The 11,378-nt window shown below is 42.6% G+C and overlaps 1 protein-coding gene across 1 annotated transcript in view; it reads left to right on the top strand.

Annotated features, from left to right (window-relative positions):
• Positions 1–5,807: 5,807 nt before the first annotated feature.
• The window catches only part of abcb4 (ATP-binding cassette, sub-family B (MDR/TAP), member 4), a gene marked incomplete at both ends in the record, with an annotated part of 124,072 nt that continues 118,501 nt past the window's right edge, over positions 5,808–11,378 (top strand). Inside the window, one exon of the mRNA XM_084308299.1 lies at positions 5,808–5,872. Coding sequence (XP_084164425.1) covers positions 5,808–5,872 — 65 coding nt within the window. The remainder of the gene's footprint in view (positions 5,873–11,378) is intronic.

The raw sequence follows: 11,378 nt of genomic DNA, 5'->3' as shown, positions 1-11,378 counted from the left end.
GTCAATTTGTCTTTCAGGGAATCAACTGTTCCATCAGCATTCCTCCTTTACCAAGATGAGGAGTCAAAAGAGAAGAAAGAAGGACACATTGCTGTGAAGTATCTTCTGATTGATTGATTGAAAACTAGATTGCAGAATTGGTACAATATGTCACAGTACAAATACGTGAGTCCTAGTCTGCTGTGGTTGTGAGTATCTTTTATTAGCTTAACTCCGTAGCTACATCACACAGGTGTATCTCCCTTGCCCCTCCCGTACCTGCCCCTTGACCCATGAGTCCGGTGTCCTGTACACTGTGTCGTATAACGCACACACGTTAACATAACACCACATCTCCCTTTCTAGAATCAATGGGTAGACTGCCATTGACTGCCATTGATTCACCATTATCACGTCTCATGGCTTCTCCTATCATTGTTATGCCGACGATACTCAACTCTTCCTCTCCTTCCCTCCCTCAGATATCCACGTCTCTGAGCGGATCTCGGCCTGTCTGTCCGACTTCTCTGCCTGGATGACGACCAACCACCTCAAACTGAACCTAAGCAAAACAGAATTGCTCCACTTGCCGGCCAAATCCTCCCCCCTGACCAACCTTTCCATCACAGTCGAGAATGCAGCTGTGACCGCGTCCCCGACCGCCAAGAACCTTGGTGTTGTCCTTGACGACCAGTTGAACTTCTCTGCTTACATCGCAGCGACAACCAGAACCTGCAGATTCCTCCTGAGCAACGTCAGAAGGATCCGCCCCTTCCTGACAAAAGAAGCCACCCAACTCCTCGTCCAATCAACAGTCATCTCCCGCCTCGACTACTGGAACGCACTGCTCGCTGGCCTCCCGGCCACTGCCACTAAGCCTCTTCAACTCATTCAGAACGCAGCGGCCCGCCTGATCTCAAACCTACCGGCCCATGTCACCCCACTTCTTAGGGACCTGCACTGGCTCCCCATTGCTGCATGAATCCGCTTCAAGGCCCTCGACCTGGCATACCGTGCGGCAAAGGGAACCGCTCCCGCCTACCTCCGGTCAATGGTCTCTAACTACACACCCTCAAGACCCCTACACTCTGCATCTTCTGGCCGCCTCAGACCTACTCCTATCCAAGCTCCGGGAGGGTCATCAAAGAGAAGTCGCCTATTCTCAGTCCTTGCCCCACAATGGTGGAATGAACTACCCACCCCAGTTAGAACAGCCGAAACCCGTCCAATCTTTCGCCGTCGACTAAAGACGCACTTCTTCAACCATTATCTGAATAAAAAATTAATAAAAAAAATCGAACCCTAACTATACTGTCATGCACTTGTCCTAATAAACAAACCTACACTGTAGCACTCAACACTTTGATGAACATTGTTACTCAGCTGATAGAGTTGTGCCCTTCCTGATGACTTGTCGTACAGAACTTGTAAGTTGCTTTGGATAAAAGCGTCAGCTAAATGATTAAATGTAAATGTAAATGTAAGAGTAAATTAGTCACTGCCACTTTACTTTTTTGTATTTTACTGCCATTATTTATTATTTATACTTACTATGTACCACTGCTGCTAAAAAGATTTGCACTAAGTTCTCTTTTACCTCCTATATTTATTTCACTCATACATTCATTTTTTAGCTACTGTTTATATTGTATATATGTAACGGATGTTCTGTCCGTGTTCTCCTGCGTTGTGTTCTGGGTGTGATGCTTAGTGACGAGTCGGCACACATGGACAACGGTTCATCATTTATTCGTGGTCTGCAATGGAGGCCACCTGCATGAACGAGTGGTGGAAATGCCACAAAGAAAATAGCGTCACACAATGTGCTCTCAGTCACGTCTTTCACATGGAATGCTGGTTTCAGACTGAACCCAAACCGGAAGGTTGCTTCTAACACGCGCGAATACTTGACCCGGAAGTGCTAAACTCTCGAACGTGAACTTTCCAAGTTACGTTCAGATAAAAGTGTCTTTGGTATAAAGAAATAATAAATAATAAACAATAGTAACCACTTGTAAACATTTGTAAACAAGATTTGGTGACATTTCAACCCTTAATAAAATAATAAACAAAGTTCAATTGACACTTGTTACATATAGTCCTGTATATTGTGTGTACATCGTGTCCTATATGTTACTTTATGTTTATAGTGTCCTATATGTTACTTTATGTTTATATTAGATATTTTTTTATACACCGTGGAAAGCGGGAAACGCAATTTAATTTCTCTGTATGTCTTGCATGTTATGAGAAGTGACAATAAAGCTGACTAGGCTAGGACCCTCCCCGCTTTCGATGGGCTTGAAGGGACCTCAGGGGTCGGGGCTATGCGCTTGCTCATCGCCCATTAGTCCAATAGGCGGAGCAAGACGCGAAGCCAGTGTGAAATATAACGAAGGTTATTCTATAACCGGCCCTGAGGACAGGGTGAGCATGGCCACTACACCTGGTTATATACTACGGAAGAGGGCGTGGCTAGGTAGCTGTAAGGTGCATGAAAAGTTCTTTCAGCCTGCGCAATAGGCGTGTGCATAGTCCAATAGGCGGAGCAAGGCGCTTTGCCAGTAATCATATAACTTCGTTATCGTGGGTAGTCTTCCCTTCTCCATGTGAACTATGAGTGGTTATTATCGCATACTGTAGGTATGTCAGATTAGGACCCTAAAGCAGAGGGACGTTTTTTTTGAAGATTATGAATGTACATAATAGTCACCTCAATATCATCCTAAACAATCAAACTTAAAATACAATTAAAACAGGAACAACGATGGATACAAAGGGTGTACAACAGGACATTGAAAATATAACATCATGTACATTTTACTTTAGCTAATTTGTCCTCATTAAATTAGGATATGAAATAATATGCCCAAAAAAATGATGTCAACCATTTATTTTTATGTTAAACATTGAATGGGGTCAAATTGACCCCAAGGATAACAGGAGGGATATATCTAAAGTAAAGGTATGTGTTCTACATGATGTTTGTGTATTCCAGTGCTGGGGAGCGTTCAAGCCTCGATCCATTGACCTCTACAGGTTGTGTTAAAGGGGTATGTGGTCCAGTGATGCTGCTCTGATTAAAGGTTGTGTTAAAGGGGTATGTGGTCCAGTTATGCTGCTCTGATTAAAGGTTATGTTAAAGTGGTATGTGGTCCAGTTATGCTGCTCTGATTAAAGGTTATGTTAAAGTGGTACGTGGTCCAGTCATGCTGCTCTGATTAAAGGTTATGTTAAAGTGGTATGTGGTCCAGTTATACTGCTCTGATTAAAGGTTATGTTAAAGTGGTACGTGGTCCAGTTATGCTGCTCTGATTAAAGGTTATGTTAAAGTGGTACGTGGTCCAGTCATGCTGCTCTGATTAAAGGTTATGTTAAAGTGGTATGTGGTCCAGTTATGCTGCTCTGATTAAAGGTTATGTTAAAGTGGTATGTGGTCCAGTTATGCTGCTCTGATTAAAGGTTATGTTAAAGTGGTATGTGGTCCAGTTATGCTGCTCTGATTAAAGGTTATGTTAAAGTGGTATGTGGTCCAGTTATGCTGCTCTGATTAAAGGTTATGTTAAAGTGGTATGTGGTCCAGTTATGCTGCTCTGATTATCTTCATACAGTTTTGCCATATTTTCTATTCAAAATCTTTTTCTTCTAAGCAACTAGTAACTGATGGGTTGAGATAAATGTAGTGGAGTAAAAAGTACAATATTTCCTTTGAAATGTAGTGGAGTAAAAGTTCCCTGACATTTTTATCAATTAAAAAGTACAGTACTTGAGTAAAAATACTTTTGGAAAGATTCAGAATTGACAGCATGATGTCATAGTCAGACAATGTTAGGATATAATTCTGAATATCTTCACTAAGGGGAATATTTCTTGTGAATATAAAACAAAAAACACAACCTTGGCATTTAAAATAATTTAGAAACTGAGGTTGATCATGACAACCCAGATAGATCTCTATGATTGTTTTGTGTTTGGATCTGTGGTTGATTTTAACTGACTAATCTTTGGCCCACAATCTTGGAAAATTATGGCCTGCTGTTAACAGAGTGATTTATTTCACGAGTTGAACACACACACACACACACACACACACACACACACACACACACACACACACACACACACACACACACACACACACACACACACACACACACACACACACACACACGCACGCACGCACGCACGCACGCACACACGCACACGCACACACACGCACACACACACAATTCAATGTTGGAATTACAGAAATCAGAATAGTTTCGGTTGAGGTTGAAAATTCTATTTTGATCAATATTGAATGGATGGTGACAACCGATGGCCTTATTTATGTGGAAAAGCAACATTGAATTGATGGATTGACGGACAAACACAGAGAGAGCTGGACAACGAGAGAGAGAGAGAGAGAGAGAGAGAGAGAGAGAGAGAGAGAGAGAGAGAGAGAGAGAGAGAGAGAGAGAGAGAGAGAGAGAGAGAGAGAGAGAGAGAGAGAGAGAGAGAGAGAGAGAGGGGGTGAGTACTCAGCCCTTGTGTGTGTGAATGTAACAAGTTCCCAACGTTTTCTTTCCCCTATTATTTCATGCACACTGTATTCATTGTTTTAAATTATTATTTTCTTTTAAGTTATTTTGTGCATCACGCTGTTTTGAATTTGATGCAAATTTGCAATGCATGCGGGTCATCCTTTTGTGTTAAATGGCTGCATAAAGCAAGCATTTGTTGACTCTCGTGTTTATACGAGTATTAAAACTTGGAACTTGAAAAAGATCAGTTTAAGGTAGATACAATTCTTATTTTTTTAAAGGCGATTAATTTGCAATTAATCGTGAGTTAACCATAGACAATCATGCGATTAATCAGATTAAATATTTTAATCGATTGACAGCACTTGATTCACCTCAGGCTCTACCAAGAGAGTTCTGGAGAAACTCACAGTGTAATAAGTTACTAAACTCCAACCCACGTCAGACCAAAACAACACTAAGCGAGGCTCTTTTGTCTAGAGGTGGCTGTACTTTGCATTGCATTACTTACAGATTCTACCTTTAATTTGTGATAAACCACCCTCGCCCTCTCTCACGTGAAAAGGGAGGCTTCCCGCCATGTCTGAGTAAATTACGTCATAAAACGATGTCATAATATAGTGAGTGTGAGTAATAGGTTAACGACCGCTGTGAGAAGAGAGAGAGAGAGAGAGAGAGAGAGAGGAGAGAGAGAGAGAGAGAGAGAGAGAGAGAGAGAGAGAGAGAGAGAGAGAGAGAGAGAGAGAGAGAGAGAGAGAGAGAGAGAGAGAGAGAGAGAGAGAGAGAGAGAGGAGAGAGAGAGAGAGAGAGAGAGAGAGAGAGAGAGAGAGGGAGAGAGAGAGAGGGAGAGGGAGAGAGAGGGAGAGGGAGAGAGAGAGAGGGAGAGAGAGAGAGAGAGGAGAGAGAGGGAGGAGGGAGAGGGAGAGAGAGACAGGAAGCGAAGCGAAGACCCACAGAAGCGAGACCACCACTGTCAAACCTGTCCGGGAGGCGAGCGCGAGGTCTGGCAACGGGATATACACAGTAAGTTCTGCTCCTGTTTTAATTCAGAATGTACAGTACCTGCTGTGGCTACAATATAATATAGATCAAGTGAGTCATTTAGTAAATTAATTTAAGGATTAGCGTTGACAGGTGCAGTTTATCAGCCGTCTAAACCTTGGTTAATTATGCTGTTGGCCCGGTCACGTGGGGGCAGTAAGATTTCTGGCAGCAGTAATTCTCGGCACAACACCGGCCGGCTAATGGAATGGTGATTTATATTATTTTTATATTATTTTTTTCATGACTACTAACTAACAGGACATGGGCGAGAAAGACGACATAGCCATGGCTAAAGCCAAACACGAACAGAATGGCGATATTAAAAGGTAAAGACATTTTAATCCCCCCCCCCCCCTCTCTCGTTAACGCCTCCCTTGACTGCAAAGGTGAAAGAACATACCGTTAATGAATTGGATGAGTTGGCGTTTTTAGTTTGGTCCTTCATCACACACACACACACACACACACACACACACACACACACACCACACGCACGCACGCCCGCACGCACGCACGCACACACACACACACACACACACACACACACAACACACCGCATGCACGCACACAGAAATGAAAGTTTACCCAAATCAAAAACCCTGGTAGACAAATCCGTCGTGAAGCTCTGAGAGAGCGCACCAAAGCATACAACGACGGCCTAGAGGCAGGCAACATGAATGACCACAAGGTGGCGCGATACAACGTAAGGAGGACTGTGTCAGAGGCCAAACGACGCTACAGGGATAAAATTGAACTCCAGTTTGAACAAGCTGACTCTAGAGCTATGTGGCAGGGGCTCAAAACGATGACAGACTACAAGGCGCCTCCCTCAAACTGAACAGTGACATCTCCTTAGCAAATGACCTCAATACCTTCTATGCGAGGTTTGATGCTGGTAATAACAACACCAGCTCACAAGCCTCGGCAATGGGGGGGGGGGGGGGGGTCGGCTGCTGATGAGGGCGCAGTGTTCAGGGTAACAGAGCATGAGGTGAGGCGGACCTTTGTCCAGACGGCATCCCCGGCCGCGTCCTAAAAGTCTGTGCCGACCAACTGGCCCCAGTATTCACTGACATATTTAACCTGTCCTTAGAACAGGCTGTCATCCCCACCTGCCTGAAGAAGTCCACTATTATCCCTGTACCCAAAAAATCCAAGCCTGCTTGCCTCAACGACTACCGCCCTGTAGCTCTCACCTCCATAGCCATGAAGTGCTTCGAGAAGCTAGTAAAGGGCTACATCTGCTCCTCCCTCCCCATCAACATGGACCCCCTGCAATTTGCATACCGCCCCAACAGGTCCACGGAGGACGCCATATCCCATGTGCTGCACACAGCAGCATCACACCTGGACAAGAGGCAGGGGAACTATGTGAGAATGCTATTCATCGACTACAGCTCGGCATTCAATACCATAGTCCCCTCCATACTCATAGCCAAGCTCAGGGACCTGGGCTTGGGCTATGACCTCTGCCAGTGGGTCTTGGACTTCCTGACTGGCAGACCCCAGGTGGTGAGAGCAGGCAACTGCACCTCCTCATCCATCACCCTCAACATAGGGGCCCCCCAGGGCTGTGTTCTGAGTCCCCTCCTCTACTCCCTGTACACACACGACTGTGTGGCTCAGCGGAGTAGCAATACAATCGTCAAATTTGCTGACGACACAGTGGTGGTGGGCCTGATCTCTGCCAACGACGAGAGGGCCTACCTGGAAGAGGTCAAGGTCCTGGCGGGATGGTGCCAGGAAAACAGCCTCTCCCTGAACGTCAGCAAAACAAAGGAGATGATTGTGGACTTCAGGAGGTCGGGGGTCAAGGACTACAGCCCCCTCAGCATCGACGGGGCACCGGTTGAGAGAGTCAACAGCTTTAAGTACCTCGGAGCCTACATATCCGAGGACTTGACATGGACCACACACATTAACAGTGTTGTGAAGAAGGCACGACAACGCCTCTACTTCCTCAGGCGCCTAAGGAAGTTCCAAGTCAGCCAGAAGATCCTTAAGAACTTCTACTCATGTACAATAGAGAGCATCTTGACCGGCAACATCACCTCCTGGTTTGGGAATAGCACTGCACAAGACCAAAGCAGACTACAAAGAGTGACACGTTCAGCCGAACGCACAATTGGAGGGGGGCTCCCCACCCTCCAGAACATTTACTACAAGCGTTGCAAGGGCAAGGCTAAGAGAATCATTAAAGACTCCAGTCACCCGAACAACTGCCTCTTTGAACTGCTGCCGTCAGGCAAGCGATACAGGAGTCTCAAGGCGAGCACAGAAAGACTCAGAAGAAGCTTCTATCCCCAGGCCATCAGGCTGCTAAACGAACAATGAATGAACACTACACAACAACAACCACCAAACGCACATAGCACACACATCCACACGCACACACTCACTTTAAACAAACACACTGTAGCACCCACTCCACACACTTATAGCACACACCCACTTTAAACAAACACACTGTAGCACCCACTCCCCACACTTTATATTTATGGATGAAGGATTGCACTACAACTCGTACACCTTACTGTAAATTGTACCTAAAATTGTACCTCATCCCATTTCTGCTTTGCACTAGATAGTACTGTACATTAGTACACTGCATAGTATTGTGTATTGTATATTATATGGTAACTCAGAACATTGTACATATGTCTATACCGAACACTGTGACCTCATTTTCTTCTTCTAAATTCATGCTATATTATGTTATTATGTTATTTGATACTATCTTGTCTAGCACAGTCTCTGGAGCGTAACAGTAAGACGCATTTTGTATGAAAGTATTCTGTACTTCTGTATGACAACTATTAAAGAACTTGAACTTGAACTTGAACACACGCACGCACGCACACACACACACACACACGCACACGCACACTTCTAACGCTGTTAGAAAATCGCAGTCCATGCTGCCCAACCTCCGTATGCCCACTAGCCTGACTGTCCTGATTATGTATGTGTGCCTGCCTATACAGTGCTTGTCCATGTATGGGCTTTGATTTGTCCCTGTACACTATGTTTTTTTTGTGTTTATATATATAAGATGCATGAATGCCTAGTGAGTGAATGTACAGCATATGTTTTAAAGGGGAACTATCTTATAAATGGCCTTTTTCAGTGTTTAGCATTGTTTCCTAGCTATGTGGACTTATATTAATATGATCTATGTCTCTAATTATCATATTGGCGCATTCTTCCAATTCTCCTCTCACAATATTCACCCTCACTGAACTGAGTCATCTGAAAATGTGCTGATTTGTGATGTCAGAGAGACACCGCTGCATGATAATGTTCAGGCGAGTCCCTGGGGGACCCTGATGTAAACAAGACGAAAGTCTTTCTCTGGTCTGCATCCCCTTAACAATTGTGTGTATTGAGCTGTACTGTATTGTACCCATTCTGCAATCTGTTAATAAAGTTTTCAATCAATCAATCAATCAATCAGTCAGTAACTTACCATTGTGGTTGGAGCCCAGGCTCAAAACGGCTTAGGATCTTGAGGTAGAAAAATGCTGTTTTTGAGGACTTGATTAGAAATACAAAACAATGAATTAAAAAAAATTAAAAATGACAGAGGTGTTCCATAAACTCACAGGAATTGTGTAAAAGTGCCCAAATAGTGAAAGAAATAGAAAAATAGTTCCCCTTTAAATTGTTTTTATATTAGCTTTAATTTCCTTCTATTTTTCTATTTCTTTCTGGCTCAAACATCTAGCCCATGGGACTACAACTGAAAACTAGCAACACTGCTAATGTTGGCATATTTACAGTTTTTAATTTGTATTAATTTATAAATGTATAACTGTTGATTGATATGCACTGTCCCTGATCAAATAAACTGAGTAAACTAAACTTATTATCCTCTTGATAGATTGTGATTTATTATCAGTCTATAGTATTATATATTGTTCATTTATCCCATCTAGTGAAAGCAAGGATGATGACTCAAAGAAGGAGGAGAAGAAGAAGAAGAAGAAAGAAAAAGAGCCAAAGTTGCCCATGGTCGGCCCTGTTGCCTTGGTATAAGCATCATTTCCTGACATCACCAGAATGCTCATACATTAGTAAAAACATAACGGTTGGCTTGAGTCACTAGTAGGGTATAACGGTACACAGAAACCACGGTACGGTGTGTACCTCGGTTTTGAAGTCAAGGTTCGGTACAGGTTTTTGGTACAGTGGGGGAAAGTTTGGCTTTCCATGTTCCACTCAGGGGTGATGTAGTGTGCAGTAACTAATTGTACTTTTAGGGCTGTCAACGAATATTCTATATTGAAATGAATAATCGACTTGTAAAAAAATTCTAAAATAATAATAATTATATTAGATTGTGAAAAAAACAGCCCCCGGTGGGCGGTCGTTAGTGATTAACATACCGTTGTATTCGTTCGGTACACTACACAGCCGTTCTGTATGGTATATGGTACACACTGAAACTGTTCGGTTCGGTACGGATACGTGTACCTTTACACCCCTAGTCACCAGTAGCTATTATTTATTTGTGTATTGGTCTAACTGGATGTCTCCGTGTTCACATGTTCACCTGTTATCTTACTGGACATCTATGGTTGGCCTTTATTGTTCCTTTATAATGTTATAGTTATAGAATAGTGTGTGTCATTTACATGTGTAATAGAGTGAATCTGGTGACTAATTGTTTGGTTTACTGAGTGCCACACTGTGTGTGTGTGTGTGTGTGTGTGCGTGCGTGCGCGTGCATGCGTGTGTGTGTGTGTGTGTGTGTGCATGTGCACACCCTGTCCTCACAAGCGTATAAAAACCTAATTTGTGAGGTGTTAATGACCTCTTTAGCATCAGAGCTAGGTTGAGGTGAAGGTAGAGAGCATAACGGTGAATATAAGTCCATGGAATGTGCTCATGATAACACAAGAATGTGTGTGTGTGTGTGTGTGTGTGTATGTGTGTGTGTGTGTGTGTATACTGTATGTGTGTCCGCACACATCCGTTTATAAAAAAAGAATTGGATCTCAGTTCAGAAGTGAGAGGGGAAATGGTGAGCGTGACTCCTCCTGTCCCCCGCTGTGATCGCAGAATAGCTGCTGCCTGGAGTTTGAAGTTTCCATACAGAGGAAATGCTCACTAAGCAAAGAACCGTTACTAGGAACCTATCATAGCCTACAGATATATATTCTGATGTTTGCTGGACGCCTATGGGATACTCCTCCTCCTCCTCTATCTATCTATCTATCTATCTATCTATCTATCTATCTATCTATCTATCTATCTATCTATCTATCTATCTATCTATCTATCTATCTATCTATCTATCTATCTATCTATCTATCTATCTATCTATCTATCTATCTATCTATCTATCTATCTATCTATCTATCTATCTATCTATCTATCTATCTATCTATCTATCTATCTATCTATCTATCTATCTATCTATCTATCTATCTATCTATCTATCTATCTATCTATCTATCTATCTATCTATCTATCTATCTATCTATCTATCTATCTATCTATCTATCTATCTATCTATCTATCTATCTATCTATCTATCTATCTATCTATCTATCTATCTATCTATCTATCTATCTATCTATCTATCTATCTATCTATCTATCTATCTATCTATCTATCTATCTATCTATCTATCTATCTATCTATCTATCTATCTATCTATCTATCTATCTATCTATCTATCTATCTATCTATCTATCTATCTATCTATCTATCTATCTATCTATCTATCTATCTATCTATCTATCTATCTATCTATCTATCTATCTATCTATCTATCTATCTATCTATCTATCTATCTATCTATCTATCTATCTATCTATCTCTCTCTCT

The sequence above is a fragment of the Notolepis coatsorum genome (assembly GCF_963971535.1).
Source record: "Notolepis coatsorum genome assembly, chromosome: 2".
NCBI lineage: Eukaryota > Metazoa > Chordata > Actinopteri > Aulopiformes > Paralepididae > Notolepis > Notolepis coatsorum.
This window is presented reverse-complemented; position numbering and strand designations above follow the sequence as displayed.